The 24,889-nt window shown below is 35.9% G+C and overlaps 2 protein-coding genes across 2 annotated transcripts; both read left to right on the top strand.

The window, feature by feature from the left end:
• Window positions 1-834: 834 nt before the first annotated feature.
• On the top strand, window positions 835-9,090 carry LOC145690413 (larval cuticle protein A3A-like). The gene is made up of 3 exons (XM_081765259.1): window positions 835-998; window positions 3,856-4,023; window positions 8,743-9,090. The coding sequence occupies exons 1-3, from the start codon at window positions 984-986 to the stop codon at window positions 9,007-9,009; spliced, it is 450 nt and encodes a 149-aa protein (XP_081621385.1). The 5' UTR covers window positions 835-983; the 3' UTR covers window positions 9,010-9,090.
• Window positions 9,091-18,227: 9,137 nt separating this feature from the next.
• On the top strand, window positions 18,228-23,412 carry LOC145689347 (zinc finger MYM-type protein 1-like). Its single transcript, XM_081763495.1, has 2 exons — window positions 18,228-18,241; window positions 22,665-23,412. The coding sequence occupies exons 1-2, from the start codon at window positions 18,228-18,230 to the stop codon at window positions 23,410-23,412; spliced, it is 762 nt and encodes a 253-aa protein (XP_081619621.1).
• Window positions 23,413-24,889: the final 1,477 nt, after the last annotated feature.

The raw sequence follows: 24,889 nt of genomic DNA, 5'->3' as shown, positions 1-24,889 counted from the left end.
GGGGATACTCCCATTTTCTCTCACATCCTCATTCCACCAATTCTTTCACCATCAATCACGTGCCTTAATCATTCGTCTCCCTTAGCCTAATAAGCATAACCGTGTGACGTTAAACTGACACTTCTAATAAGGAAGTGAATTTACTCACAGAAATAATGAGAAAAAGGTTCTAGTATATACTTTCTCAAAATCGCTTACTTGCAGAGTTGCAGGCTGCCGAAAGTGTAAAAAAATAAGCCTTGAAGATGAATACCTCAGAAGTACTAACCATTAAGCTGAGATGGCATGTTATCGTCCTAGACTTGTAATCTGCTCTATCCACAAATGTATTATTCAGAATCTTTATGGGTTTCGAACCACAAATTAGTAAATTCTCACTGGGAGTCGAACCAGGGTCTCCCGTATCTAAGACAAGGTAAACGTATAGCCACTAACCCTGACATTTATTGCGTTATGAATTTACATTAGTAAAATGTATTCTGTTTCTTTAATATTATAGTACAACCAAATCTCTTCTTTGCAGGAAAGTAGTTGTTAAGAAAAATATAAATTATTTTTTCTTGAAATCAATTTTAACTATAGACAGGCTTCCCAGAAGATTAAAAATAATGTATTTGAGACCATAATACAAAAGAAGAATCCAACTAATGTATATCATACGACTTCCTCCGGCAGGAAGTTATAATTACTTTTGGCCTTCAAATGCTTTTAATTTTAATAGATATATATTTAAAAAATATCTTATAGAAAATAACTTTGGAGTGTTACATACGCAAGAGACAAAGAGTTCAGAGTTATTTTCCTTTGAACGAGTAAGTAAACAAAAGTTATGTTCATATATCATGATTCATGTCTTTAAAAAATTCAGTTACTCCTTACATCATAAAAAATGCATACTTTCACAACATTTGGTCTTAGTATATAAAGTACCACCTATACGTTCAGGATAACAACAGTTGGTAACAGAAGCAAGAACTATCACCATGAATACATTTTCCGTAAGTACAACAAATATTAATGCATGGTTAACATTATTAAACGTATTAGTAATGTCAAACATTCTTGTAATTATATACAGCACGTCAAGAATTCCTTCTAGAACAATGGTTTTCAACCGTGGACGATGGTGGTCTTTGAAACTATTTTTCTGGCCCACTTTAGAAAATTTATTGATTTAAATTACTCTGCACTGACATAAGCAAAAGGACATACCAAAAATAAACCTGTGGTCATTGCTAAATCAGGTTTGCTTATATGTGAGTTAAAAATATCTCAAATCGGAGTAGAGAAGCTTTGAAGTTTATAGTGACTTTTTGAACTACCTATTCTTGTGAATTAATTTTTTGTGCATTCTGAACAATTAAAACAAAATACAAGAACAGACAGAACGAACTGGACGTTGATTCTGCTTTATACCTTTCAATTCTAACATTACAGCCATGAATTGACAATATTTTGACAAACAAACTGCAGGAAATATCATAATTCCATAAAAAGACATTTTAGAGAAAAACTTAAATAATTGTGTTATTGTAAAATTTCAAAACCAAAACTAAACTACAGTTGTGGCATTGAAACTTTGTAATCTTTAAATTCATAATTTCCATAACAAATTCAGATAACAAATAATAGTAACTACAAAACCCTAATACTAAATATCTAAATTGAGGGTTGAACTTTCTATTTTGCTATTCCCTCACATTTTCCCCTGACTTTTGAGTGCCAAATATAATTGAACTTATTATTTTTGAGAGTTTATACCAAGCGATGCCTTTTACTCTTTATTGGAAAATTTTTGAAACATTAAATACAGTTTCAGTTGCAGATTTTCAGTTATGCAATGTGTAAAACAATACTTGAGGTCCACAATGTCAACGTCTAACCTAGCCATAATATCCTCCAAGAGAGCATTAAGCTGGAAATTTCTGCAGGAACCATGAAAAATTGTAAACTCATGATATACCTATCATAGTCTGGGTTCTGGCTGGCCCCTCCAGATTTTACCTTCTAGATTTCACACTGTCGCCAAACTTCTTACAAATCATCGTGTGTTGAGAAAACGATGTTAAATTTCAAATCAACCAAGGAAGAAAGCGATCCTGATCGAAATGCCGAAATCGTGTTATCAAACAATCCAGAACCACATGAATAAATTGAAAATGTTCTTAATACTTTTTATATCTGAAGCCAGAACAAATTAATCCTCATTGCATACGTATTAATGCACACAATCAACAGTTTTAGATGTTTTTATGAGTAGCATTTTCGTTCTACAAGACGAATAACGAAATAATTTGTAATATCTGGGATATTTTTCCCAATAACTATATCCGAATTTAATACCCATATGTAATTAATTGTAGTTTCATAAAGAAAAGAAATATGATTTAAAGATATTTGAATTTGCGTAAATCATTTTTATTAAGATCACGCAAATGTACCTTACTTTATTTCATAATATTATATTAGTTGAAGTCACGCTAGTGGGCCTCATAAGATGGTAATATTAGGTGGAATCACATTAGTGAGCCTTATAAGATCGTAATATTAATTCTAATCACACTAATATGCCTAATAAGATAGTAATATTAGTTGGAATCACGCTAGTGGGCCAGTAATGTTAGTATATCTATGCATGCGTTACTCTACACCAGTGGTTCTCAAAGTGGGGTACGCAGACCCCTGAGGGTCCGTGGGACCTAGCCAGGGGGGTCCGCGAAGCCAAAAAATTGAAATATGTTGTAATAAAATGGAACTCAGAGCTGTTATGCAGCAGTGTTTTTTTTTCAGTTACTAAAAAGAAAGAAATTAGAAATTATACCTACGTTTGTAAATTTCAATGTTTTCCTACTTTACTAAATTTCTACCCTGTGAGTATGAATAATTGTCTAAAAGGGCATTGCAGCATTTGATGCCTTTCCCTACCAGTTACTTATGTGAACAGACCTTTTCTGCTCTTTGCAGTATTAAAGCGTTAAAGAGAAATCTTCTTAATGTGGAATCGGACCTAAGATTAATGGTGACAAAACATATTCCGGATTTCAGTGTAATTATGGAGAAAATAGAAAGAATTTCTTTCCTCATATTAGTGATCCCACATTTGGGTTCATTGTTTATCAAGTGAACTTCCTTTTAAAAAAATGATTTTTAGTCTTGAAAGTTACTGTATTTTCAATTGAAATTTCGTTCATTAGGAAACAATCACGTATCTTTAAAATAAATGACTTATTGCAATATTTTTCTTGATCTTTTTCTTGTCAGTGGTAATTCCAATCAGTATAGTTTTTAATTCATGTGCAATTTCAGATAACATTGTAATCCGTGGATCACTTTTCGAATGACACAGGGGGTCCGCGGATCACTTTCCGAATTCACAAGGGGTCCGCGTTATCGGAAAGTTTGAGAACCACTGCTCTACAAGATAACTTTTGAACGAAAACGATTTTTTTTAAATTCCGTTTTTTGCAATAAATAGTTAGAGATAACGGAGTTAATCAGCTAAAATCCTCACGGGCTTCAGTAACTTCAACACTGGCCATCGGTACACAATTTTCTACTATTAAAAAAAAAAATGTATAATTCTAAAATGGTATAAATTACACATCGTGCCACTAGATGGCAAGAAACAACCTCCAGTGGTTGACATCTACCGAACGAAATTGAAACTTTTTCACTATCTTAGTAGAATTTGTTACTATTATCATTTGTTGTAGTCATAGAAATGTAATACTAACGGAAACCGTACTAGTATTATTTACGGAAGAAATATTCAAAGAATTATCTTTCTAACTTTTTTATACATATTTCCCAATAGATCAATAACTTCATTTAGCTAATAAACGTATTTGATTGTAGATCCTCGTTGCTTTGGCTGCTCTCGTAGCAGTTAGTGCTGGTGGAATTCTTGGTGGTTATGGTGGTTATGGTGGTCTTGCAGCTCTCTCGAATGTAGCTGCTTATGGAACTGCCGCTGGTCTTGCTCCTGTTGCCGCTGTTGCTCCAGCTGCTGCTGTTGACTACTACGTAAGTAACAAAACTACATGAAGAACTCGTAAGATTGTTTTATTTTCTTAATGGTCTTCTATTATAATTCACTACATGTAATGATGTTAGATTCGAGATAGGTTTTGGTCCGTCTTCTTGATTTTGAAATCTATTTTAACATAAAACACTGACTGATACAGATCTGCACTTAAGTACAGATTCAAAAACCCATCGAATCTACGAAATTTCTGTTTCTGAACACAGTACTATGCTGTACCATACATTGTTGATTCTGACAATATTTCAGAAGAAATCCAGCCAGCAAATATTTCTAGAAAGTCCATTGTTTTTAAAAGAGGCAGTGTTTTACACATTCAATGCATACCAAAATTATGTTTTCAGAATGTGAAAGTATTCGTAGCTCATACATAGCTCATACAGAAGTATATACATTTTAAAAATGTATCACATGTTACTTTGTTGGAGGAAGGATCTTGACTGTTGTTTAAACTAGAATCTCATACTATATAGAAGATGTATCAGTGAAGTACTCATAAGGAAACAAAAATTATTTATGGACGTCTTTTGTTTGACTTTGCCCTGATGTGAGTTAAATTATTTTCCGAATATCTGGTAGAAAAACATAAGATCAAACTCACATGTTATGCAGTAGTTTAGTAGTAAATTCTCAACTGTGTGTATCCTGTTAGGCAAATGGGAGCAACAAAAATGGTGACCAATTTTGGTAGTTTTACTAATTTTAACAAGATGACGTGTCTAGGGATGCGCACGAGAGAAGATTTGTGGCTGTCTCGACTCAAAAATGTGCTGTAAAAGTGATGTCTCGCCTCGAAAAATATATATTTTTCTATTGGAAGAGCCGTGTCTCGACTCGAATTTTTCAGGAAAATTCTGTCTCGATTCGTCTCTTGCGCGTCCCTAGACGTGTCTTAAAATGTTTTACTTTTAAATTAATATTTATTCTTTCATATTCATTTATACTGTAAACATTCTTCATTTGAGTATTAAATAAGTTTAATAAACACATGACAGGCTACTTCCATTTGGAGGTACAGGAAATCTTTAGAGGATCGAGTCTCCAATTTCTCACCCTCACCCAGGGCTACACCAATGAAAGGAATATTATATCTCGGAAACGAACCGGCATTAATTATAATTAAATAGAATAGAAACGGAAAATAAAGAAACGAAACGCAAGAAAATTCCTTTGACTTCGAAATAGTACAGTTAAAATTATTACAATAGTTTTCTTGTTATTCGAATCTCCGTATATTAGTTTTCAATATTCGAATAGTTATTCGTTATTTGAATAATTGTTCGAATAATTATGCGTTATCAAAATAATTAATTGAAGAATTATTCTTTATCTAAATAATTTTCAAGCAATTATTCGAATTCAACTTTGAAGTTAGACTAGGAAATCAAAGAGAGCTTACATTAGCTTGCATGCATATATTAACAACATACTTAAGAGACAGTTTGGATAATAACAATTTAATGTATAAATTATGGATAGAAGAAAGGAAAAAAATGTAATGTAGAAGTGGTTTCAGGAGACGCTACAACTTTTGACACAAATTGTACGAATTTATTTTCCCATTCTACAATATGGATATTGCTGCAATCTGCTAAGAATCATGGAAATGTTTTTGGGTAGAAAAAAGCTTTTGTTCCGTGAAATAAATGTCTTAAGTGTAGTAGACACTAGTAAATCTAGCTCTTTTGTGTGTGTGTGTGTGTGTGTGTGTGTTACTTTACTCAACGTACACAATACGATATTAATTAATATTACCGTATTCTTTTATGTACGAATGGGAACAGAAAATTAATATCTTGTATTATTAATATTAATGTTATTATAATTGAAGCAGTTCAATTTACGAATAAAGGCAAAATATTATTAAATTACTATGAAACATGTAGGGGAAATATGATATAGGAATTTGTAAAATGATATGTTGTATATTACAATGTTTACCCATGAAGAATTTGTAGGAGTCATGACTCTTCCCTTCAAAACTCTAAAATAAACTAGCATTGTAAATGACTTCCAAATATTCTTTTATAAAGATTTTTTTGTTCTTTTAAAAAAACAAAGTTCCTCTATTTTTAACTCCTAATGTCTGTGCTATTCCAACCTCTAAGAATCTGATTACCTAGAGCATAGGCAGGAAGAAACGTATACCCACCGCCCATACAAGCAAAGAGATATAGGATAAAATTAATTACTCATATTTTACATACTATTGCTCGCTTTTTCCCATATTACCAATGTATTTGCTTCATAAACCGATTTCAATGATGTATCATTTCTCTGAATTCTTCTTAACTCATGTAAATAAGGAAGTTACATGCTATCATTACTCATATTCGGAAACCACTGTAGACTTCCAAACTACGAGGTCTCAATATTGAAACCGAATGGAGGAATAAGATTAGAGACGTGACCTCCTCTTGAAACGAAGAACCCTTATGAAGAAAAGCAATTTTTTGCTTCTATTACAGTTTTGTCATAGTGGAGTCAGAATTGAAACCATAAGTGGAAGCAAATTTCGATGTTTCTAGAAAGAAGAAAACGGAAATAGAAGCTACTCTAACAATACTGAATCGAAATATAAAAATCGCTCCTCGCCTTCTATTATTGTATGTCTTTTTTCTTTAGTAGCAGGCACAGTGGTTCAGTGGTAGAGCGTTTACCTCTGATGCGTGAGGTCCTTGATTCAATCCCCGGTCAAGTAAGCTATTGGTAAATAACATCATGTCCATAGGTTTTCTTGGGGTACTCCCGTTTCTTTCTAGATTCTTATTCCACCGATTCTTCTATCATCATTTATTTGACTTAATCATCTCCCTTAGCCTAAAGGACAAACAAGAAACGTTAAGCCGAAAGATTTTCTCTACAGTAATAAGTATAGAAACCGGAGATTGTGTATTTCTTACACTTCTGGCTTGAATACACAGATAGAAGTGAAGATGTTATTTAAAAAAAAAAACACACACACACACACACAAGGATTATTCTTTTGAAGTGATTTTTTAAACTTATTGCTATCCCTCCCGTTTTCTTTCATGGAGATAACTACTATTCTACTGCCTCTGTTAGTAGAGGGATGAAACCTATTCTTGTGAAGCTCCTATCCATTTCTAAAATCTGCTTTCCGCTCCAATTTCCAATTTATGTTTGTATCTTTCCTGTTTCATCTTACATAGTTCGTCGTAATAAAATTTTAGTCTCTAGCATACCAGGTATATGAAACGGAGCAAGGAGCTTCTCTTTTATACTAAAACTTTGTGCATTTTGTAAATTTATTTTATGATAGTATTCTCAAACAATATGATCTTTTCAACTTTTTTATAATCCAAGTTTAAAATTTAGAAGATTGAAAGTCGTACTAGTGTAACTAACTTAAACTCCAACTGTATTCAATTTATACTTTAGTCTTTTTATTCACTAGATCCATGCAACTTGCTACTTCACTGGAATCATCTGAAGGAAATAAAATTCTAACTGTGAAATGAATTTAGTCCTGGTCGTGCACTTTTTCATACCTAAGGATATGGCAAGGAGCTAGCTTCTAAATTTGACCGTGTCCCTCTTGTCATCTTTACTAATATATTCAAGAATGGGAGAAAATTAAATAAAATTGAGATAAAATACAAATGAAAAGTTTATGGGGGAAAATCTAATATAATAAGAAAATAAATATTAAAAAGACAATTGTAATCAATAAGGGAAATAGCGCAACGATGTAAATTTTAAGCAGTCTGGATGATTGTCCCTTTTGAACGTTAGTGCAAATGCTGTGGAAATTAAAATCAATGCACATGGATATGAGAAATTGGGTTCGTTGCGATGAAATGGACATTTCGATGATTATTTATCTCAATTTCTTTATAATTTTGGTTGACCAAAGTGAAATGACAAAAATATACTTCGACCCAAGTGTTATGTTCAAAAATTTATCTCGAAGTATTTTTGGTAGCCCTGCGTAGCGTACTCGCTACTGCTCTTGCCTGTAGTGTGAACGGTCTCGAGTTCGATTGCCCGGTAGAGATACTCGGTCGAAAGGGTGTAACAGCTTTATAAGGTCAGTCCTTGTGAGTGAAGATTTTCTGAATTTTCTTCATTCACACCAGGCAAATATCGGGATGGTACTTAACATACAGTTCCCAGGCCGCTTCCTTCCCTTCTTTCCCGGATAGTGTGCTCGCCGAGGAACATCATCCCTCTCGATGACAGTAATTCCCAGAAATATGCGTAAATAAATCGAATTGTTTAGTCGTGTTGTCACAAAAAGATGACATAGAAGGTTATTTATTATTATTTTTTTTTTTTAATGTTGAAAGGTTATTTCCATTTCGAAACTTACTTTTTAAATACACCATTTTCTCAAATAATAATATGAGCATTTCGTACAGCCTGCTCTCTCGTTTCAATATACAGCAGTTTCATTATATATCCATTATTTAATTATAGGAGTAAATGTCGAATAATAGAAGAAATCACGTAGTGAGAGACTTGTATTAGTTTCAACAGAATAACCATTGAATTGAGCAATTATATTGAACTGAGCTAGCAATATGCGTTCGTAAAACAAACATAAAAACATTCAGTGATACAGACCCAAGCGTAACCTTTCGTTTTGTTTATTATCACACATAAATTTAAATAAATAGCACTTATTTCTAGTTCATAAGATCAATCTGAATAAATATTAAATATATATAGTTTTTCAGGCTTATCCACGCTACTCATTCGGATACGGAGTGAGTGATGCCTTAACTGGGGACAGCAAAAACCAAGTGGAAGTTCGTGATGGACCTGTAACCAGAGGACAATACAGTGTAGCTGAACCTGATGGTTCTATCCGAGTAGTCAACTACGCTGCTGATAGCATCAATGGATTCAACGCTGTTGTTAGCAGGATTGGTGCCAGTGCTCATCCAGCCCCAGCTCTCGCAAGATTAGCATATGCTCCAATAGCTGCTAAAATATACGGTTAAACTGTATTATTAATCAGGACATTCATCCATTCCACTGAACACTGTCTGGACATGTAGCGTAGCCAATCATTAAAAATCACTTGCAGCTTAAATTACCTTGTATGATTCAAACTTCCTAAAAAATATATTTCATTCCCTTTCATTAATTTTAATCGAGTTGAACGTTTTTTGATATTCCAAAGAAACCATACATGTCATTACAAATACCATTTGAAACATAAGAAGTACGCTTTAATTGATGTGAATTCACGATCAGAAGCATATTTCACGTGCCGTAATAACTTGTGTTTAAAGGAAAAGGCAATACGAAGTTTCGCATAATAATGAGAGGGACTTAGCTGTGTTTATTAAACAGTCCAACGTGGAATTAAAATGAAGCTTTAGGAAAATATATTTCTTTTTAGCGATTATTAAGTTTTAGTAATGAGTGATATTTTACAGATTTCAGTATAGAAAGCTTTGTGAGTACTTGTATAAAAACAGAGAAACAAACATCAAAATAATGATATCATTTTGAGCTCGCCTAGTGGTTAGCGTGTGTGCTTTTGGTGCACATGGCCACGGGTTGGATTCGCAGTGGGAAAGCATCGAAGTTTCAACGTATTACGGTGATTCGGATTCCACATGTCTCATATAGGCTTGGTGTCGAAAAGAGACGCTTACCTTAAACAAATAAACAAGAAGCGAGAATATGACCGAAACATGTATGAAATGAACATGGAGTACAGAGAAAGAAAGAGAATTAATAGGATACTTATGTAGAAATTCAGGTTAAGGTATTTATTTTTCTGTTCCTTGGAAGATGAATAGAATACACTGGACAACAAATTTTAACTTTTATCATGCTTCGGAAATGAAAAGTACATTTTCTTAAGCAAATGAGGATGCTGAATACGAAAATGAAAATAAAAATGCTGAATTGATTCAAGTTTAAGTGTAATCGACAGAAATATGTGTTATGTAGTGTTGACACTTTTAGATTCTTGCATTTCCTATTTGACCTTTCTCTTAAGTAATTTTGTTCATCCGTAGTTTTGTTATAACGTTAGATCCTCTACATATGAGACAAAAAATCACTTGACATACAAGTTATAGGGTAAATGATAATTGATTACGTGTGTGATTGGCACAGCGTATGTTCCATAGAATATAAAAGCGTCAATAAGAAATTAAAACTACATAAAATGAAAATGATAGAACTTTACTTAAATGGATATTATAAATGGCGCTTCTTTACCTGTCCCTTGTATTGTGTTCCGAAACATCTTTAGCGATTGTCCAACAACAATCGACAAGTGCAGACTTGCTCCAGTGACCCTAATATCGTTTCACCATCTTAGATATAACTTGGTAGAAATGTTTTCCATGTTCATCAGTAACTGCTCCGCAATTTTCTGGAAGGAAATCTATGTGCATTTTTAGTGAAATTTTACACCCCATTGCTTGGTAGAAGATATTAAATGCTCCATTACTTCCTTATAGTTCTGAGACCCCTTGTTTACCAAAACATTCGTCACCACTTTTCGAAAAGAATCCCACAATCGTCTCCATAACTTCTAACACTGCATCAAATTCAGGATCATTGAGGAGTTAGCGAATTTGAGGGCCAATAAGAATTCCCTACCTGATTTAGTTTCAGTAATTTGTGGAAGTTTACGCAGAATATATTTGAAGAATAGTTTTGATGCGTCTATGAATAGGCGCCATTCATCGGGATTATCTTCTATGTTAAGTTTACTCATAAGACCAGTTAAATTGTTACGACATACTACGCCACTTTCTACTGAAAATACTGTTCGATGGGATTCTGATATGTTCAAAACACGGACACTTTTGAATCTTCAGAATAAGCTCCCCGCTTCTTGAGTCTGGGTGCCAGTAGTTTTGTGGCACTTTTTGACAACCCCAGGTAATTGAATTCAAGTATCAAATAGCGAATAGATAATGATATGTTGGTTTTGTGAAGTCAGGATCAATGGAAGACGATGAATCTGCAACAGAATTTAGAAACTTTTGTCGACTTTGTCAGCCTTTTGCTCTTCATCGGATGAAACACTGGAGTAAGGTACGGAAGGATGTGAAACCTTTAATTCTTCAGAATGTGGCAGAGTGACGAACATCTCAAAGAATATTTGGATAAGTAGTAGTCCACTTTTTTTCTTTTTTGAATAGGCCCTTAATTGGAGGAACTATGCAAAAATAGCAGTTTGAAGTATCTGTTGGCTCTGTCCATATCATTGGAACTGCAAATGGTTGCCCCGCAAATAGCCTTTTTTCCATGTAGCTAGTCCCGCAAGTTTGTAGAACAAGTATTACAAGAAATATGTGATGCTCACTTTTTGTCCATATCTCCCACTTTACAACCAAAGTACAAGTGACAGGCTTTCTTTATAATAGGCGTGAAATTCCACTTTTCGTTTCACTTCTTAAAAAACAATTTCTCTGCACTTTAAACACATTTACGCGACATGTTTTTGCTCAGTACAGTGATAGAACGATAAATAATAATAACAGCTCACACTCCCCAATATCTCACCACGACCATGTCCGGGATGGCAAATTGTAACTACAAAAGAACCTTATACAACACGTTTTCTCTGGCAAACTCTTCATACAAACTAAACCGTGATGTGGTTGATGTTTCTTTGTCAGCGATGAAGTGCGAGCAATAAAGATAATCAGAGACATATGCAGGAATTTACTTCGGGAGGGGTCCTAAGCTTTTTTTAGCGGGTCCAAATACAATTTGAGGCTAAATTATAATACAATTTATAAACTTGCACCTGAAATTTGACTAAATTTACAAAAAGTAGGAATTTTGGGTGGTCAGAGCCGCAGGACCCACTTCCTGCGTACGTTCCTGAGAATAGCAATGAAACTAACCGTTAAACAATGAAAGTTTATTGAAATAAGCAAACATCTCTTGTTGCCACGAACTCTTCATTTTGTCACCGGAGCACATCCGGTGACAACGTATTTCTTTGAAACTCGAACCAATCTTCAAAAACTATTTTCATATTCGTTATCAGCACCCTGAAATTAGTAAGGATTGGTTACTTTTTTCTTCGAAGCATTTTCACTGTTGACCAGTGATATCGTCGTGGTCTAAGTCCAAAGAAGGATCTGTAAGAGCAAAAATGAAGAAAGATTTGTGATAGAAAATGTCCCTACCAAAACTAAATTTGAAACTGTTATTCTGGGAAGACAGGAGAATCAGTAGATTCCAATTTGGAAAAGGAAATGTGGTCTCGTATTTCTTATTTCAACTAGCTTTCGGTTGAAACTAATTTACTAAAGTGATCGGAGCTCTACTATACCCAAGAAATACAAACCATTGCTGACTCTTAACAGATGTTAACCAAATTATGCAAAATTGTCAAAATAATTGGAGGCAATGTTTATACAAAAATAAATAAATAAATCCTCAAATCGGATAAACCAGGAATGAATAACACTAGTTAACAAATTTAAACTTTTTGTTTGTTACATGAGAAAAATCACCTGATCTTAAAGGAACTTTTTGCGCTGAATTCGAATATGCACTCGGTTTCTCTCCATCACGTACAGTTTTCCCGTAACAGAGGGATTTTCGGGAAATTCCCTCAAAAATTTCCCTTTTTCAGATACTTTATTCCCCTAGCTCATGTCCCCTTACATATAGTAACATAGAAATTATACCTAAGTATAACTTGATTTATATTTAATAAACCCTAAAAGTTTCGTAAAAATCGCTTTGTTCTTTCTAGAGAAATAAATATATTTGTATGTATACTGTGTGCACTGTTTATTGCACCTGATAGTAATGCTTTCAGATCTCCTGAGTTGGGGTAAAAACGATTTGCTTTATTACTACAAACACAGACATAAAAATGAATATTTACAATAGTCAACAACACACTTGTATTGCTCTCTGTAAATTAGAAACGTGTATAAAAATAGAATGTACTTCCAACGTATATTTTTTTTTAAACGTACAGTATATATATATATATCTTAATACATATATATACAATTCTCCCAAGTTTTTTCGTTTTGTTCATGAAATGGTTATCAATATTTGTTATCAAATGTAACAGAATGCAAAAGAAAGAAAGAATGGAATACAGACTCATTATTGACAGCAATGAACTAATGCAGTCTAAATTTTCCACTACGGTATCGTTTCCCCCCTCCCCCGCGCATTTCTTTCTTTCTTGTGTTCTTGACACCTGGTGAGGGAGTTTTGTACATTTTTATATTGACGTGTGGTTTAACACTACTTCACTTTCAAAGTTTTCTTTGCTGCTAAGAGTGCTTTCATGTTTGACCTTAACGGCATTATACCCAACTAAGACCAGAAGTTTAGTTTGTGATCAGTACAATGGCGTTAAGAGGACGGCGTTCGTGTGTTAACTCACCAAATAGTTTTTGTTATGTGTGTGGCCAGTTTGTAGTTAAAAAGGACAGTGTAGATCCATTACGCCATCGGTGAAACTAGCATATTATATATATTTCGGATGTCGTGTGGGAGATCAGGACAAAACTTGGGCACCCAATATAATTTGTGCGTCGTGCTACGTCACTTTACTTGCATAGGCCAAAGGGAAACGGAGGTTCATGAAATTTGCTGTACCAATGGTGTGGAGAGAACCCACCAACCATCTGGATGATTGTTATTTTTGTCTCACAGTAGTTAAGGGACATTCTAAAAAAAAGCAAATACACAATAAGTTATCCCAACGTTAAATCCGCAATTAGACCTATTCCGCACGGGGATGAACTTCCACTTCCCGAGCCCCCTACCAACTGGGAAGAGATATGGCCAAAAGACTCTGATAATGATCATGACCTTGATGAACCATCGACATCAACATGTACATCCAAGGATCCAACGTTCATCCCTGACTGTGTTCGCGAGCCACATTTCATCCGGCAATGTGAACTTAATGACCTAGTCCGTGATTTGCACCTGACAAAACAAGAGGCGGAACTTCTGGGATCAAGGCTCCAGCAGTGAACTTATTGGATGCAGAAACGAACATATCAGTGTACAGGAAAAGGCATGTTCAATTTTCAAGCTTTTTTCAATGCAAGATAATGTGTGCGTATGTACGGATATAAATGGGTTGATGGCGGAGCTAGGAATTCCTTACGTTCCAGAAGAATGGAGGTTATTTATCGACGCGTCAAAGGTCAGCCTTAAAGCTGTCCTTTTACATAATGGAAATAAAAAACCTTCTATACCACTTGCGCACTCAGTGAAGATTAAGGAATCCCATGACACCATATCAACTTTGCTAAATCTTATAAATTACAAGGACCATTGTTGGCAAATATGTTGTGATCTCAAGGTAGTTGGTATTTTATTAGGACTGCAGTGCGGTTACACGAAGTACCAATGTTTTTTTATGTTTATGGGATAGCCGAGCTGATGACAAACATTATGAAGTGAAGGAATGGGAACCTAGAGTGAATTACGTACCTGGAGAATGCAATGTCAAATACGCTCCTTTGGTAGATCCTAATAAGATATTACTACCGCCACTTCATATCAAGTTAGGACTTATGAAAAACTTTGTCAAAGCCATGGACACATCTGGTGAAGGTTTCAAGTATTTGCGAGATAAGTTCCCTAACCTGAGTGATGCTAAGATTTCAGCGGGAGTGTTTATTGGTCCCCAAATTAGGAAATTAATGCTTGATGATAGCTTTGACAGCAAGTTAAACAGTGCTGAGCTAGCTGCCTGGACAGCATTTAAGTGTGTTGTGCGCAACTTTCTGGGCAATAACAAAGCTGAGAGTTACACAGAAATCGTACAGGACATGATACAGAAATACAAAGAGTTGGGTTGTAGGATGTCTTTAAAAATCCACTTTTTGCACTCCCACCTCAGCTTCTTTCCTGCTAACCTAGGTGCTCTCAGCGACGAACAGGGGGAAAGATTCCACCAAGATATAATGGCAATGGAGAAAAGGTACCAGGGACGATGGGATCCTTCAATGATGGGGGACTATTGTTGGGGTCTTGTTAGAGAATGCAACATTTCTTACAAAAGAAGGAAGTAGTGTACGTTTTTGTAACCCAATGGAAGTTTCATATATTGTGATAGTTTTGATTGTCTTTTCATGACCTTTTGGTACATTTGTATTATTGTTTATTGTAAATTGTCACACTTGTAAATTATATTGTATTATATTTTATATATGTGTTTGTGGTAATAAAGCAAAACGTTTTACCTCAACTCAGTGGCGTAGGGAAGGGGGGGGGCCCAGAGGGGCCGGGCCCCCCCCAAAGAGGTCCGACAATGTACTTTGGTACTTCGATGTATGTATTTTTTTATATATTTTTATGTGTATATATTTTTTTGTTTGTAATTTTTCTATATGTACCTATAACAGCACTTGGGCCCCCCCCCCAAACACACATCCTGGCTACGCTACTGCCTCAACTTAAGAGATCTGAAAGCATTACTATAAGGTGCAATAAACAGTACACACAGTATACATACAAACATATTTATTTCTCTAGAAAGAATAAAGGGATTATTACGAAACTTGGAGGGTTTGTTAAATATGAATCAAAGTATACTTAGGTATAATTTCTGTGTTAGTATATGCAAGGGGACAAGATCTTGGGGTGTAAAATAAACGAAAAGGGAAATTTTTGAGGGATTTTCCCGAAAATCCCTCTGTTACGGGAAAATCGTACGTGATGGAGAAAAACCGAGTGCATATTCGAATTCAGCGCAAAAAGTTCCTTTAAGAACAGGTATTTCCTTTTATGTAACAAAACCTTTGTTAACTAGTGTAATCACGAAAGAAAATTTTCTCCCAGAAAAGTCAATAAAGGCAGAAAACGCCTAAAACATCTGGATTCCATTAGGTTTTTATACATTTGTTAGTGTTGTATAATTTCTAGAAGCAAAATACCAAATATGTAGGCTAATAGGATGGTTTCGTAATCTAGTTTTAATACAAAACCTCGCTGTCCAAAACCTCGCCCCCAGAACCTCGTGGACCAAAATCTCGCAGGGTCAAAACCTCGTCGTCCAAAACCTCGCGTAACAAAATCTCACCTGGCCAAAACTTCGCAGTTCTGATCTCGCGTGGCCAAAATCTCGCAGTCCTGACCTCGCGACACAGAATCTCGTCTGGCCCATACTACGCGGGACGTAATCTCGCCTGGGAAGAAATGTCGTCAGTATAAAACCTGGTTACGACGATTTCTTCGATGAGAATGTTCTATATATTGCTATACTTATAGAGGGTGATCCATTTTAATCTTTCCACGGAAATATATCGAAAACGGTTGAACATAAATGAACTAAACAAAACCTCAAAAAGGAAATGGCATGGAACACATCGAATGGTGTTGTCGTATTGTCCCCCAGGGCCGCCCTTTATGGGAGCGCAGGGCCCAACTTCAAAATTTTAAATGGAAACATGGGGCAAGGGATACCAGGGCTGCCCTTTATGGGGGCGCAGGGCCCAACTTTAAAATTTTAAATGGAAACATGGGGCGAGTGATACTTCGTTTGATAGATTTCCAGACGCTAAACAGCATTGTGGCAAATGATTTTTCATATCGATCACCGTATTCAAAATGGCTGCCAAGACATGGTGCCTGTCTAAGATAAACCGTCAAATTCTACTAATATGAAAACGATTAGAGGTAAATGAACAGAACAAAAAGTGAAACAGAAAAATGACATTGGGCAAGTAAGATGATGTCGCGGTGACCCCCAGTGTTGCCTTGCGTGTGGCCCAGAGCCAAACTTTAAAATTTTAAATGGAAATATGGGTCGAGTGATACCTCGTTAGATAGATCTCCAAACACTAAACAGCGTTGTGGCAAAAGATTTTTCATATGGGTCACCGTTTTCAAAATGGCCGCTAAGACTTAATACCTATGTCAGATAAAACGTCCAGTACCATTAATATGAAAATAATTGGGGATAAATGAATAGAATAAAATTAATATAGGAAATGATAGATTGTATTTATCATTCCACAGCTCGCGAATTATGCAATAAAACTTATTAAAGTAAAAATGACTTAATGCAAAGCAGGAAATCTAATTCTTAGAAAATCATCTCTCCGACCTCTCTCCGTAAGTGGGTGAAGTGGGAATGAATTATAAAATCTCAAATGAGAACCCCACTTTTACTTGCTGTAGGTATGGTTTGTCTGAAACATTTATGTGTACAATTGACAGGTATTGTAATAAATAAAAATAAGATGAAATTCTGTTTCAAGAGTAATACCCATTTGTATTGCAAAGTGTGATCCGATAGGCAAAAAAAGAAGCAACTGAAATGCGAAGTAGAAGTTTTAATAATACAATTTTAAAACTTGCAAACATTTTCCCGCTCCTTTCGCCCCCTGAGAACTTAACATAATGCGTGGAAGATGTTTGGGAGGCATCTTCATCAGTATGTACGTACAGTTTCGTTACTGAGGATCACAATTGAAATTACCGCTGAAAGTTATTCGGAATGTAACTGAGAACAATATTTCAGTGAGCCTCACATTCTATCTCCAAAATTTCCCTCGCAGGTAATATTGCAATGGTTGAAAATGGGCACCGAATTCAATTAATACGAATTTCACCTACGTTTTCTCATTACAGATACTGTAGAGGATATGAGACTTAGCGCCTATTTTGAATCCTCCCTGTATGTTGTTATTGTTCTTCAAACAAGAAATTGTAATTATTAAATAATAAAAAAGAGACTTCCATATGTTGTCACCTCATCCCAATACAAATTCATGCTTACCATTCTCTTCCTAGTTTCCGTAACTTCATCAAAACAAACTCAGCCACGCCGCTTCAGCACTTAACAAACTTCCCTATTGACCAAGATAATTGTGATGAGCTAGTCACCCACGTGCGGATCACCAGGAAGAAGCGAAAGCAAGGAAGTAGAACAAAACCAGGGGACACGGGACCCTCGAAGTGAGAAGTGTGACAGAAGCCGCCAGAAACACACTTTGGACCCCTATTCAGAAGAGTCGTCGTAGCAGCAATTGAGAGACGGTTGGCACGCCTGGGCCCTCACCATCCACTGCATGACAGAGGTGTCATTCCGAAGAGACCAGGACATCTGGAAGCTGTTGCCCTGAGGTCGAGAGGTTCTTTACTCTCGAACGTGAGGTCCGGGATCGATACCAGACGGAAACACTCAACGGATTGGAGGATAAGGCTTCACCCGATAATTGAAGAGGCTCATCATATCGAAATGGCTGAAGTACAGTAAGACCCTTTCCTTTCCTAACCTTTGCGTCTCTGTGATTTCTTCTATTAGAAAACATGCATTTCATTTCATTCATCCCCAATTAATTACTTCAGCGCTGTAGTGCTCAGATCCCCACGTACTTTCTCTCTTGCCATGCGAAGTGCTATCCCCACATTCTTTTAGTAAAGAACTGATAATTGAGACAAATAACTGTGGTTGTAACCCCACAGTACAGTACAGCAAGATGGTGGAGATGCTGGGTACATCTATCTCCTATAAAAACGCATTTCAGATAAGTTTGTCGTGTAGATTAAATTTGAAAAACCAAAATTCTCATTTGAAATTTCACCGTTTCTTCCCGCTTCACCCACTTACGGAGGGAGGTTGGAGCGAAAGTATTCTAGGAATTAGATTTCCTCCTTTACATATGGCATTTTTACTCTAATCGTCTTTTCCTTTGTTGCAACACCCTTGAGCCGTGGAATGACAAATACTCTCTGTGATTTTCTGTTCGAACTTTTGTTCTGTTCATTTATCTTGAACCATTTTCATTTTACGGGCACTTAATGTTTTATCTGATACAAGTAGCATGTTTTAGTGGGCATTTTAAAAACGGTGACACATATGAACAATATTTTGCCACAGCGCTCTTTAGTTTTTAAATATCTATCGAATGATGTATCACTCGACCCATGATTCCATTTAAAATGTTGAAGTTAGACCCTGGGCCCCAATGAAGGACAGCCCTGGGGGGCACCGCGACAATACCACTCGATATGCCTCATCGCATTTCCTATTTGAGGTTTTATTCGGTTCATTTATGTTTAACCGTTTTCATATTAGTGATATTTTTATCTTTCACAGAAACCATGTCTTGGCGGCCATTTTGAATACGGTGACCAATATGAAAAATATTTTGCCACAACACTCTTTAATTTGTAAAGATCTATCGAACGAGGTATCACTCTCCCCAGATGTATCACTCTCCCCAGTAAAGATCTATCGAATGATGTATCACTCGACCCATGATTCCATTTAAAATTTTAAAGTTGGGCCCTGGTCTCCCTTGAAGGGTAATCCTGGGAGTCACCGCGATAATACCATTCGATGTGCCCCATGGCATTTCCTATTTGAGTTTTTGTTTGGTTCATTTATGTTCAACTGTTTTCGAGATATTTTCGTGGAAAGATTAAAATGGGCCACCCTGTATATATAATAATAACACAATTGCATTAAAATAGTGACAAGAAAAAAATTCTAACGCGTGCATTGCAAATCTATATAGAGTGCGTTCCACGAATATCACTAAGGCCCGTCTCCTGAAAAAAAGCAAGGCAGATAGAACCATGAAACCTTTTGTAATCTTCAGGGAACATAAAAACATTATACTGATATGGAGAACCCCCTATGAGGTGCGCTCAAGAGGGTTTCAGGGAGTAACTACAAAATTTTAAATAGCAACCCCCACCGTGTGGTATCTCGTTTGAAAGGTAATCACGTGTAGATATCAATTTTGGAAACTACATGTCGCTAGCGTGTCCCTATCCAACATGGCTTCCATCCGTAAAGTACGGTCGAAGTACGTTCCACACATAACACCAAGGCTCATCTCCTAAAGAAACCAAGGCAGATAGAAACATGAAATCTTTCGTATCCTTTAAGGGACATAAAATGCAACATTATGTTGATATGGAGAACCCCCCATGAGATGTGCTGAAGGGGGTTACGGGGGGTAACTATAAAATTTTAAATAGCAACCCTGATCGTGTGGTACCTCGTTTTGTAGAGACCAGTTCTGGAAACTGCTTGTCGCTATCGTGTCTCTATCCATCATGGCGGCCATCCGTAAGTACGGTCGAAGTATTCGTAGTTACCCCTCGTAACCCCTTTAGGACCCCCTCATGGGGAATTTTACTTATAGCATAATGTTGTCTTTTGTGTCCCTTCAACGTAACAAAAGGTTTCATGCTTCTATCTGACTTGGTTTCTTCAGGAGACGGGCCTTAGTGTTATGCGTGGAACGTACTTCGACCGTACTTTACGGATGGCCGCCATGTTGGATAGAGACACGTTAGCGACATGTAGTTTCCAAAATTCTTCTCTACCTGTGATTACCTTTCAAACGAGATACCACACGGTGGGGGTTGCTATTTAAAATTTTGTAGTTACCCCCCGTAACAACCTTGAGCGCACTTCGTGGGGGGTTCTCCATATCAGCATAATGTTGTCTTTTATATTCCTTGAAGGTTACAAAAGGTTTCATGCTTCTATCTACCTTGCTTTCTTCAGAAGACTTGCTTTAGTTTTATTCGTGGAACGCACTGTATATAGACTAAAAATGAAAATGACTATGATTCAAAAACTAATTATTGGCCAAGATCGCAATCTTTTGATCCATTTTTTTATCATTCCTAAAATTCTTGTTTTGGTTACACCTCAAACATATTAGTAAGAATAAAACCTTACATACTTGAGGTATGATGATTTGATATATATCATATGCCTGAGATATGAGAGGTTATATACAGCCTAGACCTTTGTTTTATCAGTTTAACTTCAATATAAGATTTTTTGGTTCTACCCAATGGCGTATTTAAGGGGACTTCCAGGCTTAAGCCCCCCACCCCGAAATTGTATTTACTATATCAAAGTAAATGAAATGAATATCAGATACTTCAGGTACGAGATATTATGTCATGCCTAGTGTATTGTTGCTGTTTGTAATCAGTTTAACCTCAAATATAAAATTATTTAGTTAATCCTTAAAAAATATTGTTAAGGATAAACCCTTACATATTTAGGGTATGAGAGGGTATATTCGTCACATACTTGGGGTATCAAGCCTACTTTGTTAACCTCAAACCTACCAATTTTCAGTTTTTTGTTCAACATTAAAAAAATAATGAGATTAAAACCTCACATAACTTGGAGTATGAGAGAGTATATAAAGGGTGTTAATGAAGTATACCGACAAACTTTAGGAGACAAATCCTCACATCAAAATAAGAGAAAAGTTCATATGGCTTAAATCTATATGAATATAGACCTATGGCGAAAAGTGCATTGTTTCAGAGCTAGGGCTGTCCAAGATCGCGAAAAAGCCAAATCTCAAGATACTCTATTTCGAATTCGAGAGACTGTGGGTGGTGGTCCTTATCAGCATAAAGGAAGCCAGTCATACAAAATCCAAAAGTGCATATTTCATCAATTATCGATACGTGTAAAGAATATTCCCTACAGAGTGTAATTCTGAGATATGTTTTCAATCGAGTTTTCAGATATATCCTGATTTTAAGAAAAGTCCAAAATAGGTAGGAGGTAAACCTTGACAATAGATGTCCATGTTCGGAGGGAAGACGGAAGTGTTAGGAACCGGCAGGTCCATGTTTCTTTGTGTTTCTTTGTGTGATGATATGTACTGTATTTCGTCACGGTATATTTCACGTTTTCTTCACTTATAAGCGAGAAAGAAAACATTGTAACATGCGTTTTCCCGAGTACGAGGGACTGTACTGCTGACGATCCTTAACACTTCTACATCGCACTAAATTATTCGGTGTTCACTGCTATCAAGGCTTATTGTTTGCCTACTTTGGACCAATCATAAAGTCAGAGCATATCTCAAAATGCGGTTGATGGCATGTCTGGGAATTTTACCCTGCAGGGAATAATCTGTACACCCATTGAACATTAATGAAATATGCATTTTTGAATTGCGTATGCGTGACTTCCTTTATGCTAATAAGGGCCACTATTCACAGTCTCCCGAATTCGAAATAGGGCCTCTTCAAATTTGGCTTTTTCGCGATTTTGGAAAGTCCTACCTCTGAAACTATGCACTTTTTGCCTTAAATCTATATGAACATAGATCTCTTATTTTGATGTGAGAAATCACCTCTTAAAGTTTGTCGCATAGGCGCCTGAGCCATGGGGCAAAAGGGGTCATTTGCCCCCCCACTTCCCAGACTGGGGGGGCAAACATAGCATTTTGCCCCCCCACTTTCGGGGCACCAAACAATATCCAAAAAGTCTTGTCTTTCAGGGAAAACTACCTCTCAAATACAAAGCACTGAAATAAATTGCTAAGTGTTTATCATTTTTAATTCTCTCTCTTGGTAGATTTTGGTAAAGAGCTAGATTCCAGCATTCTTTTAATGCTAGGTCAGTTTTAAAATGCGCATGTCCAAAACAATGTGGAGGATTAAAACAACTGCAGATGGAAAAGTGGGTACAATAACCTGTCAATCACATCCTCAGGGTGTCCCGTACCGCAGTAGAAGAAAGAACATGGTAGCAAAGCGAGGTAAGGTCAACTTCTGCCGGTATCTGTGAAGCCAAAGAAAAGTATAGGAGGAGGGTGGACACTTCTGTTGTCAAGTGACAGTCCATGTTGATCTGTTGATCTTTTAACTTCCGAACAAAGCATTCTTTTAATGCTAGGTCAGTTTACGGTACAAGAGAGACTCTCACCAATCTTCGAACAGATGAACATTTTGACAGGGTTTGGACTAATGCAACGACAAAAAGAGAGTTGTTAGGCGTGGAAGAACCAATTCTGCCGCGTCAGCGAAAAATTCCTAGACGACTGGACGATGGCTCTCCAAACCACACTTTCAATGATGTGAAACACTTATATAAAGTAGAAATCCGGTATAGACTATTGGATATAGTTTGTGGTGAGATCGAAAGACGGTTTGACCAACAGGACGTGAATACAGCGTTACACACAGAGAAACTTATTGTGAAAGCCGCATGTGATATACAATATGAAGAACTTAGATATGTACTTGATACATATAACGATGATTTGAACGAAAGTAGACTTCGAGTTCAGCTAAGAATGTTCCGTGATGTCGTTATAAACGATGCCAGAGATTTTGTTTCAGTGCAAGACGTCGTTGATATTTTAAGTAGCATGGGGAATATGTCATACCTCTTCTCTGAAATTAAAACTTTGCTGGAACTACATTTACTTTTACCCGCCACAACGGCTACTGCTGAAAGAACGTTTCCAGCCCTGTGTCGATTAAAGACCTATCTTAGAAGCACTATGACTCAGAGTAGACTTAATCATGTTGCTGTTCTTCAGATTCACCAGGAAAGACATGACAAATTAAATGTGCGTGATATAGCAAATGAATTCATATTAAAGATAGAAATCCCCAGAAAAACATTTGGTTGTTTCTGAAGCCAGAACTATTGTGTATATGTGGTGTGTTGGGAACTGCGAGTGATAGTGATATAGTTTGTGACTTTTTTTATTGTATAAACAGCTTCTACTGTATCTTAAACATTTCGAATATTTGGTGTTTATATATATTTTTACAAGACCAGGAAATGATCATTTTCAAGAAAGAAACCTTAAATTTACGTAAGTAATAAACATATTACTTTTTTACCATGGTAGAGCAATGCAGTAATTTAGTATATAACTAGTTCGTTCTTGTATAATGCTTTCAAAAGGCAAAATTCATTTCTAATTCCATTAGCAATGGTTGTTCATATTGCTGTTCATAGTGAAAAATTGTTTTGACTTCTGGGCGAGTATTTTTTGTTGTGAAATTCATCGAATTATCGATGCCTTGTGTAGTAAGAGAGTTCCGTGAGGAGTTTTTTTTTTCTGTGAAATCTCCCAATGTTTTCGGATAATGTTCCCATTAAGGTGTCGAAAATTTTAATCAATCGAAAACCACTAGTAATTGAGGTTAGTGCAATTTATTTGTTGATTGCACAATTTAATGTCATTGTTATCAGAATATTCATTTACAATAGTGTGTTTTATTCGTTGGGGTCTTATGTAGCGCAATTTGTAGTCTCCCTTCCCGATAGTCTTCAACAGTGATCGTCTTCTCGTACGAACAGCAACCATGATTGCTGTAGACCACAAATAAAAATTGAAGCTATGCTTATCCTCAAAGCCAATGACAGAAAGAATGATTATTTTAATAATAATAATAATAATAATAATAATAATAATAATAATAATAATAATAATAATAATAATAATAATTATTATTATTATTATTATTATTATTATTATTATTATTATTATTATTATTATTATTATTATTATTATTATTATTATTATTATTATTATTATTATTATTATTATAAAATTCACTTAATCTTTATTGGCCAATTTTGCCCCCCCACTATTTACATGTGTTAGGCGCCTATGGTTTGTCGGTATAGTTCATTAACACCCTGTATATCTTGCATATTTAGGAAAGATAGAATATAAAGCATAGAGTATATTATCAGTTTAACTATTGTTTGTTATCAGTTTAACTTCAATTGTTTGGTTAATTCTCAAAAAATATGGATGAGGTTAAAACGTCACATACTGGGGTAAGAAAATGTATATACCTCACGCACTTCGGACACCTAAAAAAAAAAAATATTGGACAGTTTAAAACTCATACTTGGGATATGCAATAACAAAAGTGAAATGAAATTTCCGAGTCTTACGTCCCTCGATTATGCCAGCCAGGCCAAAGGAAACGGTGACGATAAGAAATGAATGAAATGGTGGAATGAAGAAAGTGGAAGGAAACGGGAGAACCCCTAGGAAACTCACGTTCACGGTGTTTGTTCACCACAGAGTTCACTTGGCGGGGGCTGGGATCGAACCCGGGATTCCTAGCACCAGAGGTGAACGCTCTACC

Source organism: Thermobia domestica, chromosome 7 (genome assembly GCF_964235325.1).
Source record: "Thermobia domestica chromosome 7, izTheDome1.hap1.1, whole genome shotgun sequence".
Lineage (NCBI taxonomy): Eukaryota > Metazoa > Arthropoda > Insecta > Zygentoma > Lepismatidae > Thermobia > Thermobia domestica.
Note: the sequence above shows the minus strand (reverse complement) of the source record. Positions and strands in the feature narration are given on the sequence as shown.

Bases quoted from the DNA above. Each gene is read 5' to 3' on its own strand.
- LOC145690413 (XM_081765259.1), top strand. The intron at 4,024-8,742 runs GTAAGTAACAAA...ATAGTTTTTCAG, and splicing joins CTGCTGCTGTTGACTACTAC to GCTTATCCACGCTACTCATT.